General features: G+C 39.0%; 1 protein-coding gene across 1 annotated transcript in view; it reads left to right on the forward strand.

Moving 5' to 3' along the window:
- PTCHD1 (patched domain containing 1) overlaps nucleotides 1-22832 on the forward strand; it is a gene marked incomplete at both ends in the record, with an annotated part of 54172 nt that overhangs the window by 29419 nt on the left and 1921 nt on the right. Inside the window, one exon of the mRNA XM_080719297.1 lies at nucleotides 9728-10388. Coding sequence (XP_080575423.1) covers nucleotides 9728-10388 — 661 coding nt within the window. The remainder of the gene's footprint in view (nucleotides 1-9727; nucleotides 10389-22832) is intronic.

Here is a 22832-nt window from a genome sequence, read left to right on the forward strand (position 1 = left end):
TTCTATTTGTTTTACTATCAAATATTACTGGACACCAGTTGTGTGACAGAGACTATACTGAGCAGCTTGCATTCAATTTCTTATTTATCCTCCAATGATCTTAATAAGATAGCTACTATTATGGTACCAATATTTAAGATGCAGAAACTGAGGCACACATCTACTAATGCCAAACCTGGCATTTGAGCCTAGACAATCTGTCTCCACTAAGCCAAACCATACCACCACCATTAGCACCTCTCAAAAGGGTCAAGGTCTTAGCAAACTGCATCACAGTAATGATCAGAGTCTTGACAGCTTGCTCTGTCAGACCTCTTTTCAGATCAAGAAAAGGAAAACAGCAGCTGAGACACTCGTGTGATTTTTTAGGGCACTGGCTTTCTATGAGAACCTTGAGAATGGAGAAACATTATTTCCCAAAAAAAATATTCTACTAGGTAATACATTCTTTTATAAATTGCAAAAAGCATTCTTGTAAGGCTCATGGTCCATCATTCTGGAGAGTGGTTACCATACCATTAGGGGAAACTTTTTTCTTGTTACTTCTTTCATCAGCCATAATTTTAATTGTTCTCAAGCTTTGAGCCCATTAGAAACTTAGCAAATCCTTTCAAAGAAAAGCTGCCAGTGAATTTATGACATTTATTCATAAATTTTCAGATTTTACATTGTTATTAATTAGTGACCATTTCAAATGTTTCATAAATATGGGTTACAGGGTGTTTTTTCATACACTACAACTACTAAAAGTGTGAATTCCAATTTTATGCAGGAGCTTCTGACCACAATATATATAGACCTGATTTTGCTTATGGAAAAGGGAATATGTGGACTGGATATGTAATATTTTTTCTATCCCAGAACTATTGTCTTTTTCCTAAAACCCTGCCCTGGCACTATCAAACAAAATTGTCTGATACAATCCATATGAAAGTTCTGATTCTAATGAGACTCTTGGAGAGGAAGATGGGCTAAGAGAGGATAAGAACAAACACTCACTGAATGGTCAGTTAGGTGAACCATATAATTGCCACTACTGAATCACTTTTGAACTTATAGAAAGGGCAATTTCATATGGCTTTATCTAATACTAAATGCCAGGCCAGACACCTTTACATGGTATCATAATGACCATTTGGAGTAAGGATTATCTTCATTCTACAGATAATAAAACTGAATAAAATGCCTAAAGTCATTTTCTTAGTTCAAGTTACCCTAGAAACTTATCTGGAGTTAAGGAGCACATGCAAATAGTATATCTAAGACAATCCCAGGAAGTACTGGGAAGGAAATGGCCATGTAAGACAGGTAAATGAAACAATTCTTTACAACAACCCTGTGGGCAACTGGAGCCTAACCCTCCTGGGTAACTCTGGGAAACAATGAGGGTACACATGTTATACGGTTATCCCATGTGCCTGGTAGGGGGCATGAGAGCTGAGCTATTTATACACAAACTGTTTAGTCATAGGTCCAGGTTGCTTGGGATTGAGATAATATTCTAATATAATATAATATACTAATGCCCTACTATTCCACATCAGGCCGAAAGTAAGGCTGAAGTAGTAAGAATGAGAGGATATGTGTGGGCAGGGCTCAGTTGTGTCTGCTATACTGTCACAGCTGGTACTATCAGAAGAGGGTTTGAAGTTGTGCCCTCCTTATCTAATAACCTATATCCTTTGCATAAAAGGACAAGATGCTATCAAGTTGGAAAAGATCAACGAATCCAGGATTATTAACTCCATGTTTAATCCACAACTACGCAGTGTGTGTACCAGGTGCTATTCTGGATAAAGGAGATACAGAGATGGGCCAAACAGACACACATTTCAACATGGCAGGACTCATATTCCAGTGGGGAGTGGCCAGTAGAATAAAGAAACAAAGACATATAATATTAATTAATATCATGGTTGTTTCTATGAAAAAAATTAAAGCAAGAAGAAATGATGGTGATGGCTAAGGGATGCTGTGTTATTTGTTTTAATTGGGGGTGGCATCAGGGAAGATATTTGCTAAGCAGGGAAGTGAAAGAAGTGAGTGAGGACACAAGTTGTGTAGGTTCTGGAGGATGCATGTTCCAGGTAGAATTAAGAGCAAGATGAGCAGTGCAATGGGAGAAATGCATTTGGAGAGGCCAGAAAGGACAGGGCCCCATATGGTTGGCTACAATCAGCACTTGGGATTTTGCTCTGAGTATGATAGGGAACTACTGGGAGTTTAAGAGTAGGAAAATGGCAGGCTTTGTTTCACAGGTTCACTTTTTGTTCATCTCTAAGTTATGTAGCCAGCAAAACCTAGAACCAGAACTAAAATTGAACAGCCTTCTGAGTCCTGATGCGGTACTTTTCCTACACAGGTCCACAGTCATTCTCTAGACCTGAATGTCCTTGGCATCCGGCTTTTTCTGTCCCTTGTATGGTTGTTTATGGTTTCCTGACCAAATCTTAAAACAGCTGTTGCCTGTTCCCCCTGTGCATTTGGCTCCTTTGCTATCTGGCCAGTCAGCTTTAACATTCTCCCATTTCTGTGAGCATCTGGTCCTCTTCAAGCTATTCGGCAAGACTCGTCACCCACAAACTTGCTGGACTAGAGTTGAAGCTTGACCATGAAAGTCCAGTGAGGACATAGAGAATTTAAAAATAGGCACTCTAATTGGAAATTTTAACTTTACAGATTTTCAGGCATCTTCATGATATCAAGGATTTTTTATTGACCAAGTTATAAGGTTTCTCCTGAAATATGGAAATTTAAAAAAAATCAGAACTACAGTTCACTCCATTGTTTTTCGCACTCAGACCAATGTGCAATCAGGCAAAAGTTGTAATGAGATATTCCAATGGTTTTTTTCCTTTACCATTACTATTTTAGGTTTCTAAAATCCCATCTTTGAATCCAAAACTGCTTTTGTTGTTGTTGTTGTTATTGTTGTTGTTGTTGTTTGTTTGTTTTGTCAGCCAAGGCTGTAAAGACAAACTCAGCTTGTTTGGGGAATTACAAAGTGGGGCTGCCTTGGCTGCTTTTTTAGCATCAACACTCTCCTGTAAAGTCAGGAGCAAAACAGAAGTGTTCCATTATCCCAGACCTCTATTGGCATTGCAGTATTGACAGAGGTAATGGTTTGGCATGCCTGATACCAGGCACACATATGCAAAGGAAGAGTGTGGCTAGATAGTCACTTGTTTGGCTTCATCCATACCTAAAATTTAGTGTCCTCTGAAAATGTAATGTTTCAAAGGCAGAATGATTATTTCTGTTCACTTATTAAGGGATGACTAACTTGCTTTTGGCTGCACTACAAATGAATCACGGTAACAATCCCCAACTTGCGACTTCTGGTGTTCTGATGTAATGCATTTCTATTAAAAGAAGAGGAAAGAGAGTGGGTGAGAGTGAGATCATGCAAAGACAGAACATAACACCAAGGGAGCTAGCGTAATTTATGAACTGCAGAGACCAAATCCATCCACTTCAAGGTGTTTTCTTCTGTCCTGAGTGAGGATGCCTTGCCAGTTAGCACCCACCCCATTTATAGTTGTAGAATATAGACCCAGATCAAGACTTGGAATCTGAAGGACTTACGTGAAAAAAAAATTTTTTGATTTAGGGGTGAAAAACATATTCCTTGAAAGCAGTTTTAAGTAATTTTGGTTTTGTACCTCTTGCTTGGAAGGTAATATTTGGGGGCAAATGATATAGGTTAGGAAGGCAAACCAATAATTTTTCTTTACACATTTTTAAATGTATGCAGTTTATTTGGGAGTAGTAGCAGAAGGTGGGATAGGAACTTGAGAAAAGGAAAGGAAGGCAGCTGATAAAGCAGGGTGTATTCAGTCTAACTCCCACTGGGGGTGACAGAGCTCCATCCTGCTGGGGACCTAGGGAACCTAAGATGTCTCCATGTCTTCCCTCACAATTGAGCTTGCTGGGGTGTTTGGTTCCATTCCCAGAGAATGGTAATTGCTCTGGATGGGCAGAAAAGCTTTTCTGCCTCCATTCTTCCCTTTTTAACAAGAAACAAAAGAGAGCTGAAATATATCGTATTCAATCTTCTAACCTCACAGGTATTTTTCCTATGTTAATCACCACGCAGGACCAGATACTTCCTTCCTCCCAGATCCCTTCTGTACTCTCCTCTGCAAGGTGTCCCTGCTGTCTTCTGAGGAAGATCTGAGTGTGCCAAGGAGAGGCAGAGAGGAAATTAGACTCTGGCCTGTCGTGACCGGCAGCCCATACTGGCTTTGTCCCAGGCTCTGGCAGAAGGGGATTAGAAGAGCCAGTGACTCCCCAGAAAGGGAAATCACTCAGAGAAAGGAATCTTATTTTTTAAGCAAACCTATGTTCTTTACCCTGTTTTCTTTCTGGATTTCATCTACTAACAAATCTGTCATTGCCCTAAAAAGAACTTCAGTGTGTCAGAAAAGCATACCTCAGGCAGCTATAATAAGCATCAAATTGATATTTATTAACTGATTGATTTAGGTACTAGAGGTTGAACCTGGAAGCATTCTACCTCTAAGCTACACCCCCAGCCCTATTTTATTTTATTTTGAAACAGGGTCTCTCTGAGTTGTTGAGGGACCTTGTTAAGTTGCTGAGGCTGGCTTCGAACCTATGGTCCTCCTGTCTCAGCCTTCCAAGTACTAGGATTACAGGAGCACGCTACCACACCAGGCTTCAAATTGATATTTATGAAATAAACTTTTATCCCAAATTGGATAATTTCTATGTCACTCATCTTAGAATTTTGTAGTGTTGAAACATAAAAAGTTACCTAGACCAACCCCCATTTCTACTGATAAATCTGCCATTTGAAGTCTCTGACCTAAAAAAGTAGAATGACATTCCTAGGGTCACCACCATACCTAAGGTAAACAGCAGAAGCCATATTGGAAGCCAAAACTTATTACTGGATTTCATTGTGCCCCATGGCCTTTTTACTTAGCAAATCTGTCTGAGAAGTTTTATTTGATAACTCCAGAGACTAGAGGAAGCATAAGAAAAGCCAGTAAACACAGCTCAGTCATTTTCACTACCAGGTATCTTAACCAGGTGGCCTGATAATTTTTTATTCTTCCCTAACCTCTCATCCATCATTAGTGCTGAATTTGTGTTAGTCTAGGGTTAATTATTCTGTTGTGGAATGAGGCTTGATTTAGAAACCTGAATTTTCTCTTTATTTACTGAGTCATCTTAGGTGAGTTATTGAAATCTGTTAGGTCTCAGTTGCTTCAACTGTAAAAATGGGAATGATAATTTAACCATTTCCATAGAATCTTTGAATTGAATAAATTTTAAAAACTATATAGAAAGTAGTTAGTAGACTTGTTGCTGTTACTGTTGTAATTCTTAACTTGCAGAGAGATTAGGACAAAGAAACTGACAATTTAAATGGTATGTTCAGAGCCTTAGAACATGTCTCAATTTATCATTCAGTTCTGGCCTCTTTGGCACTAAATATAATAACAACTACTACTACAATAACAAATATCATAATCAGAATTGACATGGGATTGGGCTATACTAGTACAAAGTGCTTAGTGTTGTTTGCTGTTAAAATTGTCCTGCTATTTGAGACAGTGTGCCTCATCATGTGGTTTTCCATACATGAGTGCAAGCACTTTAAATTCAGAAAATTTATCCTATTGTTGACAACACAGTAGATTTGATGAGTGCTTTTTTTTTTTTGAGGGGGCAGGACTGAGAATTGACGGCATTCTGCCTCCAAGCTATACCCCCAGTCCTATTTTTTATTCTTTATTGTGGAAATAGGGTCTCACTAAGTTCCAGAGGGCCTCACTAAGTAGCCGAGGCTGGCCATGAACCTGCGAACCTGCTATCCTCCTGTCTTGGCCTCCCAAGTATTGGGGTTACAAGTGTACACCACCATACCTGGCTCTTGACGAGTGCTATTGAGTGCGTGTTGAGCAAATAATCTAGAAAATATGCATAGTAATTCAAACATAGGTGATATGTTGATTCACATGACAGATTCAGACTATGTTAAGGGCCAGAACTATTGCTTTACATCATTTTCTCTTCCTTTTCTGAGAGTCTCTAACTAGATTTAATAATAAAATTGTATAGATTGTGGTTGTACATTTTGTGCATAAGCTGAAGCATAGTTTCAATCTTTGCTTTCCTTTTCCCTCTGTGACTATATCTGGTGCCACAATTCAGAATGTCTACTAATGTCTCTGCTGTCCTGACCAGAGCTTCTTTAGGAAAGTATCTCAGGGCATTCAAAACTGATGTAAAGATATATGTTCAGGGAGCATATGCAGTGTGTCTGCCCATGGCTATGTGGATGTCCAAGAGTGAATTGTGTATTTGATAAGAAGTCATTAGAACCAAAGATCAGAACAGAGTAGTTTCAGAAATCATAAAAAGGTGTCTCAACTCTTACTTATCATGCCTTACTATCCTCTCTCACCTTTTATGTCACTGTAGAATCCCACAGACTCCCCCTACAGGTGAGTGGCCTCAACCAACCCTCTCTACCCCAGCTGCTTTGTCATTCTGCATCACCCTGCCACTAGGAATCACTAATGACACAGGTTCTACTCACCAGTCCATTGGAAACTCAAGGCAGCTGCATTTCCTAGCAGTAAGGCTCTAAGTTGCCAGGATACCCCACCCCACTGTCTGATAGTATAGTGGTGAACATGATGTTCGCTTTCTTCCATGTATAGCCCCCGGAGTCATAGCAGTAGATCTGCAGAGTTGGCAGATCACTAAATAGTGTACAGCTCCCCACTCAGCAGGGCATGGTCGCCTTAGAGAATGAATGGAAAATATCCCCTTGCTATAATTGGGTTTAGCCCTGTGGCTTAACACCATCTTATTTGGCAATCTTTTTCTCTTGACATATTTAGTAATCACTCTAAGGGAGATTTATTACACTGCTCATGGAAACAAAAAATGCACTAAATATTACACATATGCGTGTTTCCACTACCACTCCTTTTCTAGTCTGTTCGGAATCTTTTCCAAGAGTCTTTCTTTTAACTCTTATCAAAACTCTTCCAGCCAGGTGTGGTGATGCACACTTGTAATCCCAGTACTTGGGAGGCTGAGACATGAGGAGGATAGCAGTTTATGGACAGCCTCAGCTACTCAGCGAGGCTCTCTGCAACTTAGTGAGACCCTGTTTCAAAATAAAGAATAAAAAATAGGGCTGGGGGTGTAGCTCAGAAGTAGAATGCTCCTGGGTTCCATCCTCAGTACCGCAAAATAAAAACAACTCTCCAATCTTTAAATTCTTCATGCTTTCTTCTTATGAAAGAAACTCTTACATTTTGAAAATTTTTGTAATTGGGAATTCTTTTAATCAAAATTTAGTGAGCCACATTCTAAGGAGAATAAATGAAAACAACACCACTTTCAAAGCTACTGGAAAACATTTTGTCGGAAATTTACCATATGGTTAGAGTTGTGAAAATAATCTCGTAGGTGTCTTCTGGGAGACCAGGTGTGTGTGTGTGTGTGTGTGTGTGTGTGTGTGTGTGTGTGTGTACAGAATCAAAATATCACAGCCAAACATAATACAATACTGTTTTCTGAACCTGAGAGTTGACATTCAGGAAGAGATGTAGGGGAGGGGACATAGAGAATTAGGATAAACACCTCATTCTCTGTGGTAAGTAAAGTATTTTGACAGCTGGTGCCCCTCAGAGATTTTTATTTTTAAAAAGCATAATATCCCCCCACGCAGAAACGTGCTCAGAAAAATGTTTTAACAAATAATCCATTAAGAACAAATTTAATGGGGCAGGGTTTGACCTTGCCCTTCATGGAAGGAAACACCTCACCACGCCTTGCTAGGGGAGGTACCTTACAGGGACGTTCACTACGTCAGGGTCACACAAACAAGATGGAGGTCATGGGTATAAAAAGTCCGGTCCAATAAGCCCTTTGGTGTATTCATTTCGAGTCACCCCCTCATGCCATTTTGGCATGGGGCTGTATTTCTGTTTTCTGTATTTCTACCTTTTTAATAAACTTTAAATCTTCCCCCAAAAAAGAACAAATTTAAATAGAAAATATATCCAAGTAATGGGGAAACTTATGGGAGAATCGACTCAGTGCTAGGCACTGACCTATATATTCTTGTTTACTTAACAATCAACTACATGTCTACTACTGACTTCACTCTGCAGACTGACCACATTTTATAGAGAAGGCTAAGCCACCATGAGGATAACCATCTGGCTAGGAAAAACTGTTAAGTTAGGGATCCCTGTAGCTATTATAGCTGAAAACAGTAGCATGTTGCCATTTCAAAAGCCATTGATCAGCCCTCCCACCCCATCTGCATGGCTCCCTACTCATCTGTAAATGAGTGGTTGAGAGTATTGAAGTTGATGGTAGTAGTTCGTTTAAGTCCCTTACTCCCCCTACCCACTGCCTTATTTTCACATCTTAGAAGATTATACATAATCCTTATATATCTAAACTCAAACACATCTGGGTTTTAAGTGTAGAGCAGTAACAGCACAAATTCTGGAATTAGTTGCGGGCAAGAACTCCCATTGAGCTGCTGGTATTGCCAACCTACAGGTGTATGGTGAAGGACCAAGAGCACAGATTCTGGAGCCAGACTGTCTGGTGTAGCCTGGCTCTGCTTTTTCCATGTCTGTGACCTTGAGCAAGTGACTTGGCTTCGTTCTCAACTTCCTAGTCCATAAGATGAGGCGAGTACTTGTGCCTACTTTATAGTTTGCTGTAAGAATTAGTGATCTAATCCACCTAAAGGACTTAGAACACTGCCTGGCATGTAGTATGGGCAATTTAATTGGCATGTGTACTAGCATATGGACTTTGATAGCAGGCATATAGAATCTGGGCACAGTAAATTTGACATGAGGCAGAGTGCATAAAATAAATCCTATTGTGCTCCTTTAGCATGATTTCCATGTATCCCAGCCAGATACTTGCTGTTACAGCTCCCTTCCCATCTATGCAGACAAGAAATGCAAAAGGGAAGAACTCTCAAGGAAAACCTCTTGTCTTTTATGCTATAAAATAACTGGTGGGAGGGGGGAAGGGAAAATGGGGGTGGGGGGAGATGGCACCAAATATTGTTTAAATGTATACCATTTATATTAAATAAAAATTTTGTTTAAAAAATAATTGGATAAAGAGATTATTTAGCTGCTCTGAAAATTGGCAGCAGGGGGCTGGCCTGCAAAGGAACTCTGCACTCAGAATTGCACCTTAGTTCACTTTTTACATCACATTTTTAAGAGTAAGACTGAACAGAGGGCCTATATAAGATTTCCAAACATCATATACCCATTGAGTCACAAACAACAACAACAAAAAAAAAACCATGTAAGAAATCATGCAGGTGCTTTAACGTAGCACTTCTCAGCCTTTAGCTGCATCAGAGTTCCCTGGAGGACTTATGGAAACCCAAATTCCTAGGCTCTACCCCAGAAATACTGATTTACTAAATTTGGGGTAAGGTCGAGGAATTTTCATTTCTGACAAGCTCTTAGGTTATGCTGATGCTGCTGGTCCAACGGCCACACTGAAAACCACTGGCTAAATGGGTGTTTTTTCATCAAAGGTTATATTACATTTGAACTCTTTGGCTTAGAGATGAGGTGAATAACTCCCCTCTCAAAAGAAACATAAGATAAATACTTAAACTCATAGAGCTGTCATTTATTAATGTCTAATTTTTGGCAATAGACACTAACTGTCATTTTTTCTTTCATAGTTGCATGCTGCTGTGACCAAGATCCAGGTTCCAAGGCCTGGTTTTAATTACACATTTGCCCACATATGTATCCTGAATAATGATAAGACTTGCATCGTGGATGACATAATACATGTCCTGGAAGAGCTGAAGAATGCTCGGGCCACCAATCGGACCAATTTTGCTATCACGTACCCGATAACTCACTTAAAGGATGGGAGGGCCGTGTACAATGGGCACCAGCTTGGGGGCGTCACAGTGCACAGCAAGGATCGGGTGAAATCCGCAGAGGCCATTCAGCTCACCTACTATCTGCAGTCAATCAACAGTCTCAATGACATGGTGGCTGAGAGGTGGGAGTCCAGCTTCTGCGACACTGTCAGACTGTTCCAGAAATCCAACAGTAAAGTCAAAATGTACCCGTACACATCCTCGTCACTGAGGGAAGATTTTCAGAAAACCAGTCGTGTGTCAGAACGTTACCTGGTCACCAGCCTGATCCTGGTGGTCACCATGGCCATCCTCTGCTGCTCTATGCAGGACTGCGTCCGCAGCAAACCCTGGCTGGGCCTGCTTGGGTTGGTAACCATAAGCCTGGCCACTCTCACTGCAGCTGGGATCATCAATCTTACTGGTGGAAAATACAATTCCACCTTCCTGGGAGTCCCTTTCGTCATGCTAGGTAATTATTGCCCTTTATCTTTCTGTTTTCTTCTGTTGATGGTGATGACTGAGTCCCTAAATGGCCAAGAATAGCGATCTAACAATTTTGTTTCATTTATAGTGTCTTCATGTTGCTCAGAAGTCCTGGGACCAGTTCTATAAAGTGCTGGTCATCGGCAAGAAGCAACCTAATCTGGTAAATGTGCCAGAAATCCTGAATTCTAGCCCTAGTTTTTTATTAATTAGATATGTATATTAAGCATATTAATCTTCTCTGTGTCCCAGTGTCTTCAGTTGGGCTTTTTCAGAAGAAACCCTGAGATAAGTATCCAGATACAAATAGCTTATTTGGAAGGTGAGTCCAGGATACACCAGTATGGGAGTGAGACAGGAAGGCAGACAGTTTGGATTGATGAGCAAATTACTGCTCTAAACATCTGTGGCTCTGTCCTACTAGAGATCATTGGAAGAGCACACCTCAAGAGAGGTCCTTCCTGAGAGGTGAGGAAGCTGGGATATTTACCCAGAAATCCTGTGTGTGATTCATTGAGTGCTTCTCCCCTATCCCAGAAAGACTAAGCACACTCCCGCAGCCAAAGAAATCCTCCAGGCGACTATGTAGTAAGAAGCCTTCAGCAAGCTCAGAATGGTAAAATGGGAGGGCACATGGGTTAGACACTGATAGTGTCTGGTGTCTGCTACTTTCAGTTTTTTCAGCTTATGGATAGGGTGGATGTAATAAATGTGTAAGAGCTTTGAAGGCAACATGTGAGACTTCTATAAGAAGGTATCCATTTTCCTATTCTCCCCATGAACTCAGGATAATGTTTTAAAGTGATGGTGATGGTATGCTTCCAGCAGATTCATTTTAGGGAGCCTCAGGAATTGCCTGTCAGAGATAATGGTCAGAACAATGTCATAGAGGTCATAACATCAGTTGCTCTGTCCATTCAGTATCAAGGATGACATGTCCAACAAGCCTGTTGTCAAGAGTTCCTTTGGACCAAAGATTCAAGCAGTTCCCCCTTATTTTATGGCAACTTCTCATCAATTCTTTTAGCAAAATTAAATGTCATTTGGAATCAGATACTAACATTACAAAGGAAGTGGTATTTTTTGTTGACTGGGAAACAGCCCATGCAATGTTGAGTTCACTAATGTACCTTATGCCCTGTTTTGGAGTAGAAAAGAAGAGAATTTCCTCGGGAACTCTCAGCTACATTATGGTTAAATGATAAACAGGGCTGGTGAGGCTGCAAAGCCACAGAGTTATATTCTGCCTTCTCTGCTCCGTGGCCTGCGGGAATTGAGATCTAGTAAATAAACCTATACCAGTAGCTTTTGTGGAAAGTGGGGCACTGTGGAGAGACTAAGCAGTCTGAGAATTTGCTAGATCCGTTTACTTGTCACTACAGCAAAGGAGGCTGCTGTACTTTCTCCTGAGTCAAGTCTGTTAAGAAGGCAGCATAACTTGCTTCTTTAAAGTAACCCCAAAGACGGATGTGGTGGCGCACACTTGCAATCAAGCATTCGGGAGGTAGAGACAGGAAGATCACGTACATGGCCAGCCTCAGCTACTTAGTGAGGCCCTTCGCAACTCAGTGAGACCCTGTTTCAAAATTTTTTTAAAAAATTAAAAATGACTAAAATAACCCAAAACTACTAGGTGGGTCAATTCTGGAATATAAGGAGATGCCTTAAAGAGTGAGTAGGACTGAGTATTAGTAGCTTCCATGGAATCTTGAGTCAAGGTTTAAATTAAGATATTTTGCTCATGATTAGTCACATGCTAGAGTGTTGGGGGGATGGAAGGATTCGGGCTTTAAATTTTAAAATAGTGTTTTGTTGTTGATTTTGCAGGAAGAAGATTAAACAGGAATAAGAAAAGGGTGGGGAACTGAAGGGAGATAGTAAGGTTCTAAAGGTGATGGGGAAAAGGCTGTTGAAGCTAGAAAAAGGAAATTGGTGCTGACTTTATAACACTGCAGGATGTTACCAATGAGCTCAAAGCATGGTAATATATGTAAAGCTTCTTAAAAATTAATTGTACTAAGTAAAATAAAATCACAACATATGAGTTTCTAGAATTAATTTTAAGTAAAATACAATGGTAATATTCAAAACTCCCTAAAATTAATTGTATTGGATAAAACAAATTACAATATTTAATGCTTCTTGAAAGTTATGCTTATATTTTTTGAAGAAGTTTTAAATCTTGTAAGTAAAAGTAGGCACAACAAAGAATATGCAACATATGAGAGACCCGTAGGAAGGGTTCCTTTTCTCTGTTATTGCTATGAACTTGGGAGAAGGTTTTTAAGTGATGGTCATGGTATGCTTCCAATGTCAGGAATTCCCTGACAGTTAAAATGGTCAAAACAAAGCCACAGTAGCCATAGTATCAGTTGCTCTGTCCATCTGATAGTACTGGTTCAGGGGAGGATGTAGGAGATGATGGGATGTAATCCTGCCATTAGCAGGGGACTGTCTTTTTAAAAAAGGAGTCCAGAAATAGTAAGTAGTTCCACAGCTCCACAGAGATTGAGTATCACTGAACTTTACGTCAGAGTTCAATTCAGAAAAATCGGGCATTTGCAGTGAAAGAGAATAAGCCCTGCAGGTGCCCAATACTCCCTTGTTTGCAATTTGTGAGGAATGTTACATGCATTGATTTGATGACAGTTTTCCCTGCTGACAGCCAGTGTGCAACCCTTCTGTACATTTTCAGCCCAAAGAGTTCTCAAATTACTTAGTCACAACATGAAAGGAAGCTACACATTTCAGTAGCTGAGGCCCATTTTCAGTAAATACTTTGCAAGATGTAATGGGTGCTTAATATGCTCATAAAACGAACGGTGCCTGGATTTAGGATGGTAGCCTTTCTGGCCTCCTCAGGTAAATTCTTTATCTTAGACTATGATTTTAAAATGAAATAGATACAAGAGCAGGTTCACAAATGTTGCATTCAAGGCCAGTGTTCAGTTGTGTTATTTTGTCTTGTTGTGCTTTGAATGACTAGTCCTAAATGCCAGTAAATATTTCAAATAACCAAGAAGAAATGCAGTGCTAAGAGTTTTGCACAAGTATATTAACTATCCAGTATTTAAATTTATCTTTATATAACATAATATATGTTATGTTTGTGTGCATTTGTGGTACTAAGGGGTTAATCCCAGGAGTATGCTACCACTGAGCTACACCCCAGCCTTTTTATTTTATATTCTTTTTTTCTTTTGAGATAGGGTCTCACTAAGTTGCCATGGCTGCCCTCACACTTGTAATTTTCCTTCCTCAGCCTCCCAGCTACTGGGATGACAGGTGTGTGCCACCATGCCCAGCAACATGTGCTGTGTTTACTTTGTATGTGTGTGTGGTACTGGGAGTGGAACAACCCAGGGGCTTTTCTACCTCTGGGCTATACTTCTAGACCTATTTTATTTGGAAAACAGGGTCTCACTAAGTTTCTGAGAGCCTCACTAAGTAGCTAAGGCTGGCTTCGAACCTGTGTGATCCTCCTGTCTCAGCCTTCCAAGCGCTGGGATTATAAGTGTGTGCCACCACACCCAGCTCATGTGCTATGTTTGACCTAAGCTGATTTAAGCAAAACTTCTTGATTTCATATGTTCTATAAACACAACATAAAATAAACATATATATGTTCATTTAGAAAGAAAAGTATCTTTAAAAAGTCTCAAATACTGATATTTCCTTGGCTGTCAATAAGTAATACACATTGTAGATTTAAAATTCAACAAACTAAACATTCTCAGTGTGATACTGGTGAGATAAAGCTAGATTCAGCCAAATGCCAAAATGGCAGATTTAGAATGGAAAATTTTAAGACCACATGTGTCAAGCACCTGACAAAATTCCAGAAGAAAACAGGATTTGGATAATTCAGAGTTCACTATAATGAAATATGATTGTGTGTTCCCAGCCAAGAAGATACATGATGCCTCTGGCAATAAGAATATATCCTACACAGTTGAATCATTTTGGCAATGATATATGCATAAATATACCATGATTTAGAATCTGTTTAATCAGTGTCATGCATATTAGTCAATACCACTTCTGCCAAAACCTCTGTCCAGATGAGTCAGATCAGTTTATTTAGAACTAAAATCCTAAAAGGTATACAGTATTATAAATGCTTATTGATGTCTATACCCCTTATCATGCATAAAATAATATACCTTCTTTACAAACTTACCTCAGTTAGTGAGGTATTTGAATTGCCATTTGAATTTTTCTAAGTATGAGGATTTATATCATTGTTCTCCAGTTGGGAATGATTTAAGAAACTGACATTGGGTTTGTATATGCAAGCTCTCCTTAAAAGTATATTTCTATAGCCTTTATGATCAGATACAAATCAGGAAAGGAATGGAATGTCAGAGACTAAAGGTTTTCTCCCTTGTGCATAATGGAAAGTTTGTTGCTTCATGTATATTTTGTGTTACTAAAAGGAGAGAATTGAAGTCATGATGAAACATAACTTGGGCATTAGTTTCTATGTAGTAATCTAATTTAGGAGAGTTCTTCACCTTTATCAAGATACAAGAATCCTGGAGATGAGGTGAGATGAAAAATACTCTTCAAGCCCTATATCAAATGTTTGGAAATTTTGAGGAAGTCAGATGCCAAGGGTACCCTCTTCCTTCTGAATTATTCAACCAGTCTACACAGACTCAAGGATGTGAAAGGAGAAAGGGTATGGATTGAGTACTAAGAAGAGAATAATAACAGAGAAGTTCAGTTCTTTCAGCTATATATTCTGAAATTATCCATATTTTAGCAGAAACCATATCAGGTTCAATTCTCCAAGGATTTGTTCTCTTCTATGCCACCTGAAGTCTGACATAGTATATGGAATGCATGAAAGGGAGGGAGAGTACAAAAGTTCTTATGCAAGAAATTTAGTTCCAACTGGAAAACTAGAATTCTCAATTAATTTTATTCTAAACTTAAGCAAATCTGTAAGGATTTTTTTCTTTTTGTATTCTTATATATTTCTAAAGTCAAGAGGAACATGGGGGCAAAATCAGCCAAGTATTAATAAAGTTTGGATCATATGAAATTACCTACATCTATTTTTGACCTGGAAAAACAGTATTAATATCCAACCATTTTCAAACTACAAAGATATTAATTTCACTATTCTACAACCTAATCCATTATTTACAACAATATGACAATCTGCATGACAATAGAAATATTATTAGCATATCACGGAAATGCTTGGCTTAGATATGAATCAGTAATAGGGTCAGTAGTTTCTAAAAGAAAAACTGGTTTATAAGGGTTTTGTTGTTAACACCCTTGTGTATATGTAGTTTAAATAATAGAATAATTCCATCCAATATTTTTGAAATTTGTTTCCTATATTTTTGTAATGACTCATGGTTGTATGGGGTTAATTTATAGGATTGTGGAATCCAATTTTGTGATTAGTTTTCACCCTTTAATTTTTATTCTATACCACCCATATTATGATAAGGAGAAGGTGGAAAGAAATAGGTTTGGAGAAAGAGGGCAAAACAAGGTTTATTGTTCTATTCCTAACCATAAACAAAGATCAGACCAGGATTGGGCACAGGTTCAGAAAGGCAATCTTCAATTAGGCAGAGAAATGCAAGGGTGTTTTGACCCAGGCCTTCTTGGTATCCTGTGGGTCATCTGTCTATGGGGTCTTTCCCAAGGAATGGGGGAGTGGCAAGCCCTATGAAGGTCAGGCAGCAGTAGGCAATATCAGAACACTGAGGATATAAAAATAGACACTGAGGAAAAACACCTATAGTCTACATTTGACCAGAATCTCAGAAAGTCACCGCTGGGTAGTCATGATAATATGGGTCAAGAGGAGCTCACAACCCAAGCAGATTCATAGTCATTGTCAAGGAAATCCTACATTTCATCTAATCTTCACTAGCCAAGAACCAAAATATAGACAGATGAAACCCAAGAAAGGGATTCTAGCCCCTTCCTTGCATTGATTAATATAAGAACATTAATATTTCTCTGCCTCATCAGGAATATAACAACAGCCTACTATTCATCTTGTATGTAATATATGTGCATAAATATTATATAGCATACCAGTAACATTATAATATGACATGTAATTACCTCATTAAGTATTGTATGTATACAATTTATTTATAATATATTAAATATATGAATATTGAAATATAAACACTATATATTTCGTTGTATATATTATATGACATACATTCAAACATCATATGTAAACATATAAAATATACTTGAATAGGATACATATATTTATACATTACATATGTCTTTTATGTGAAAAATTATTATACAATGACCACAGCATATATAATGGGCCAGTTTATACCCATAGCTTTTTACATAGTGCATATACATACAATTGTTAATATTTTTCAACAAGGAAGAACCATTAGCAAACTTGTTTCTTGGACTTTTATTTGCAACTATTTAATGAAGAAAAATCATTTCTAAGATTCAAACCCAATGCTATCATTAGAATCATCAAAATGTGACACCAAGTCTTTAGTAGAAAGAATAGGATGTGTATATTCCCCCAGTGTGAGCATCTGTCTTTTCTTAAGCAGCATACACCTTTGCTCTTACTCTTAACTGTGAGACAAAACAGGCTGTAGCAAGCCAAACAATTCAGCTTATAAAGTAAATGTTTATAACTAGCAAAGTATAAATGTAACTCAATTAATAAACTTCTCCCTGAAAATAGATGTTATTCAATCCAGATATATGCACTTTAAATTTCTTCTCAAAAAACAAAATCATTAATTTATGTGAATGTCACTGAAAGAAAAGAATTTTATAAACATGAGCTACTTAGTGAAACTCGTCTAAGAATAAAATGTTTTAAACAGAGTTTGCTGTTGTATTATAATCTATAGATTTTTTAGAAGAATGTAGTCATTTCATTCTCACTTATGAAATTTAGCACTGCTGAGGCATGCTATAAATGGCTTTACTGTCCTGTGATAGTACATGTTTTCAGACTGAAACTGAAGCACCACCCATCAGCAAGCCAGCTCATTTCGCCTCATCTTAGCCATTCTTCACTTTGAGCAACTCAAGCTGAGGAAATTCTAGTGTGGACAGGACTGAAATATGCAGAGCATCCAAAGGCATCAGTCAGCCTCTGCGCTGTGTCTATGTGGACTGGGGAAGGTGGGAGAGTCTAAGCCTGAAGAAAAATTGTATTTACCAAACCCAGATATATTAATTTGCTTATGGTTATTCAAAGACAAAACAAACAAAAACAAATCACTCCAACTGCCTCTGATAGTGAAGCCATTAAATAAATTTGAAACATGATTCATTTAATGAACAACTTTCCAGAAGCATATCTACTGGGAACAGTTAGGTTAACTCTCAACTATTTGCTAGTGGATTCCTGCCTTAGTGGATTATAAACAACCCTGAAGGCCTTGGCTAGATACCAGAAAGAGTCTGAGTGAGAGTGAGATTTAATCTGTGAGTATGCCTGAGAGCCACCCTAAGTGACTAGACGATTAGTTTGTTGAGTTTCCTCCACTGTTAGTGTTATTTATCCTCTGTGCTGCTTCTTCTCTTAGCACCAAAGGCTGAAAGTTAACTGAGCACACAGATGCAAACTCTTCGGAGCCAGGCGTGGTGGTACATGCCTGTAATCCTAGCACTTGGGAGGCTAAAACAGGAGGATCACATGTTCATAGCCAGCCTCAGGAACTTAGCAAAGCCTTCCACAACTTAGTGAGACCCTGCTTCGAAATAAAATAGGGCTAGGGGTGTAGCTCAGAGGTAAAATGACCCTGGGTTCAATTCAGGGGGAGAAAAGGAGAAAAATTATTAGCTTAAATTCTTAGGTTTTTGATTTTACTAGGTGGCAGTTTCAAAGTCTCTTGCTAATAAAATAGAGTTTCTTTTAAAAATTTACATCCCAAATTATGCTGTATGTATATATCAATATATAACTATGAATTCCACTTTAAAAAAAATCACACTTCTGATCCCAGTTGTGTCTGAACACTAGTGAAGAGCTCTACTATTCTTAGCCCAGGGCCTGGCTAAAAGCCCACATTGTCTCAAAGCAATTACTCATGAATAATTAGAACTTGGATCCATAGTGCATTGATACATACTGATATGCATGTGTTCCTATGTATGTAACAATACATAAATGCCATTTAGCGAAAACAGAAAGAAATATCTTGAATGTGCTTTTAAAAGATAAATGCTTTCAAAGCTTCTGTCTTCAAAATTTGATAGAATAAGTATGTTTTGTGTTTTGTGTAACAGTTTTCTTTGGCAACTCTTCGACCTTCTACTGTGACTATAAGAGAAGGAATGTTTTGGAAGATTAAGGGGTTTCTGATATCCTCACTCTGATACAGTCTTTACTTTCAGTTGTCAGGCTGTGACCTGCCCCTTTTATAGTGAACCCTGACCTCCATTACCACCTTAGGGTCTCTGGTCACCAAGGTAAAAATCCGTTTAGAACTCCATGTTTAGGTAGCTTCCTCCATGCTTACCCCTGTGAACTCAGCTACCAGGGAGTCCTTGTAAACAGATATGAACAGATGTCCCAAGTGATCCTTTGTGCCATTGACCTAGGCCCCTTAGAAAGATTTAGAATAAAAAAAGGCTTATAGAGCTCCTACTTCATAGAGAACTTTTAAACTAGAGTGCAAAACAAACAGCAAAACTTTTACTTTGAAAAGCACATGGGTAAACAATAGTCAAACTTCTGAAACATATCCACAGTTCACATGCAATATGCTTGCCTATATCTATAAGATTTGGCCTCAGAGTACTGCCTGCTAGATTTCAGCTCTAGAGTTAAGAGGGTTGTATATGATAATGTTGCTAAAGAAAGGACCCACCCTCTAAGAGGGGAAGGTGCAAGAGAAAAGGACCTACTAAGAGTTGTCTTCTTGGCCTTTCCTTGACTGATTTGCCTAGTTTCTGAAGTGTCTGTCAAAGGTAAGGCCAGGGCTGCCTGGAGGAAAAACTGTGAAGAAGCTATTCTATAAAATCCTACCTGCCAAGTCCTCTTCATTCCTTCCCCATCCCCATTCTCTAACCCATTTTTTAGACCTAAAGAGAAACTTCTTCAGTAAACCACTTCCCAGAGGAGTCTCCATTTAAAAAGATGCCTTTGAAGACCAAACCAAAGGGAATTCAGCTCTAATTCTGGGCAGAGCAGGTATTAAAAGGAGTGGTGAGGTCATTCCTCCTGTCCTAGGTTTCTCTGAATGTGTCTCTCCTTGAGTCCATGCCAAGAAACAGGGTCCCCACTGTCTGGCTTTCCTTTAGAGTAATAGACCAACCTCATCAGCATAATACCCAGCTGTGAGCAGGGTCTGGTGCCAGTCAAGCACTCCAGGCTGTTAATCCCTGAGAGGTACCACAGCTCTGTTGGCATTCATCTCTCACTTGACTGAGCTACAGAAAAGAGGCCCCGTATGGCATCAGCAATTGTCCCTAAATCCAAAGGGCTCTTCTAAGATACTGTACAACTACAGTTTGGGGCTTAGGGTATAGGCATCTGCCAGAGAAATGTGGCTTAAGAAACAAAATTCTGTACTATCAACAATAGTAGTGGGGGTCTTTGGCGTCAAAGCCAACAATGAGTAGCAGCAAATGCTGAGTGATCAGACAGAACAGATTCTCAGAGCCTCCTTTGGTCTCTGGGGGTGGGGCTCTGCAGACACACATACCTAGAAAGAGGAATGAAAGAAAGGCATTGTTTCCCAAAGCCCCTGAGAATAAAGTTACAATTCTCTTTGAAGCTACCCCTATTATCAAAAACATATGCAAAGAATCAGGACTCAATACAAAAGATCAGGCTGGGTGTAGTAGTGCACTCACATAATCCTAGTACTTGGGAGGCTGAAGTGGATAAACGGGTGATGTGGGCATGTATGTCTCCACCATCTTGCATCCCATTAAGATGTATGAATACAATAAACCAATAAAAATTTTAATTAAAAAAAGAATTTCTCAGAAAAAGATACAGTAATAACCTGGGAGAAGTTAGTCACACCCTGGAGCTCATTAAACACTGGTCAGAAAATTTATTAGGCAACAAGGAAAAAGTGGTCTTCTGCTCCCCTAAAAAAAAGAGGATCACAGGTTCACACTCAGCCTCAGCAACTTAGTGAGACGCTCAATAACTTAGCAAGACCCTTAGCAAGATCTAAATACAAAATAAAATAGGGCTGTGGGTATAGCTCAGAGGTAGAATGCCTCTAAGTTCAATCCCCACCACCAAAACCAAAACAAAACAAAAAAGAAAAGAAAGATAAGCATTTAAAATGTAGCAACAGAACTCAAGAGACAAACTAACACCTATTTTTTAGTTTGAGTATTTTCTTTCTGGACCCTTGGCGCCTCACTCTTGTCCCCTAATAGACCAATTAATTCAGATTTTTTTTTCTCAATTAGCTTCTAATAATATTCAAAAGTAAGGTAAGAAAGGGATTCTTACTGCATTTTACAACAAGAGATAATGTGTTAGGTAATGTGATTATAAAGCATCACACTGATTTTAGAAAAATCAGCAAAGCAGATTTAATTCAGATTCTACTATATGACTAATTGTGATTATACTATATGTGTCCTTATTTTATTATCATATATAATGAGTACTAAACCCCTGTTTTAAATCATCTTTTGTTTCCAGCAAGAAAAGACCATTAAAAACTTGTTTGTCACTTTAGCAACTTCTTGAAGTGTGTTTTGCCTTCCAAAGTTTACTTGATCAACATGGCTGCAGAAAAACCAATCAATATTATCTCCTCAGGGTGCTGATGCCTCAGAGGTATTAATCTATTTACCTTCATTGTCCAGGTATGATTTACTTTTAATCAAAGGTTGCTTGGCCCATCCTGCAATGGAACCAGATTTAATAGTTTTCCCTCCTGAGACTAGATGTTAACTACCTAAGATATAATTAACAACAGGATGCCAATCAACAAGGGCACTTCTCACTTCATGTCTGGGGAGTCTAGGTGCCTCTAACTTAATTGGGGCCATGGTACTAGTTATGAAATTGACAGTCTTGACCTGTGCTCTAAAAGTGGCTGTAAAAATGATGCCTAGTAAATTAAGATAAATGTCATATCCCTCTGAGGAAATGGGTCTATATCATTACTATGAAATGAGCTAGGTTTGAGGCCAGGACTTCATAATAAGGATATAAAATACCCACCTGGACACAAGGGAAGACATGTGCTTGGTGACACAAGATAACAGTGACTCACTTCACTCACATTACGCTTGGCTAGAGATTTTAAATTTCTTTTTAAAAACAAGATTGCTGTACCACAGGGTAAAGATTTTATTATCCTCAATAATGGGATTGAATATGCCAAGGCATGGAAGCAGAAAATTAGATCTGCTGATCCCTAGTGCCAAGACAGGAGTTCTTGAAAGCCCCAACTGGTCACTTTTGGGGGGCTTCCAGTGTTGCAGTGGCCTGGAGACCCAGGGAGGGACAATAGGAAAGTGCCAGGCTCCAACCAAGAGAGGGAGCAGAAGTCAGGTTAGATCTCCCAGGGAGAGGATGGAATGAGAAGACAGATATTTACTATCCCTCCACTATTCCAATATTGCTGGAATACTAAGAAGGGAGGAGAAGCACTAAGCAGTTAAGGGAAAGAGGTTACTGACCTAGCTCTCTCCCATAGAGGCCACTACCAAATAGTGCGGTGAAGCCATCAGAATCACCACCTGCTAGATGTGTCATCTATGAGCAACCAAAATTAGTCAAACAAATCCCTGAAGAGAAAATGCAAGTCAAAAACCTTCAAATAGAACTCTTAATTTTGAACAACATCAGGGAGAGTTCACGTGAATCTGTTCCTTTTGTATTTTCTGCCCTCTTTCCTCTTTACTCAAACTTGTTCCTACTTATTTTGCTTTCCTCTGTGTCTCAGATTTATTGCTTCCTGCCCTGATATTTGTGGAAGGAAAAAAAGGCTGTGATTTAGTTTCCTGTCAAGATGCAAACTAAATACAGTGCTTCTTTCTCACGACAGCCTTTCATTTGGACAATGTGGAAAGAAGTAATAGGAAGTTGATCCAGAACCCTCCCTCCACTTCCTTAATATGCTGACCCTCAGCCAGACCTGTGGGATAAAGAGCAAAATGAAAAGCATCCAGACATCTTCTCTGGAGTATTCCACCAGCCAAACTATGCCAACAACTCTAAGTTATTAATGTATAGAATTCCGGAGAAACATAGGCACAAGTCTACTCAGCTTTTGATAGGCAAAAGTCCATCTAGCTTTCTTAAGTCAGGAGGAAACACTAAGATCTTTGCTCCTCATGGGGCAAGGTAGTGTACACCTATAATCCCAGTACTTGGGAGAGAGAGAGAGACAGGAGGATAGCAGGTTCAAGGGCAGCATCAGCAATCTAGCAAGACTCTCAGAAACCTAGGAAGACCCTGTTTCAAAATAAA

The sequence above is a fragment of the Muscardinus avellanarius genome, assembly GCF_963383645.1.
Source record: "Muscardinus avellanarius genome assembly, chromosome: X".
In the NCBI taxonomy this organism is placed as follows: Eukaryota; Metazoa; Chordata; class Mammalia; order Rodentia; family Gliridae; genus Muscardinus; species Muscardinus avellanarius.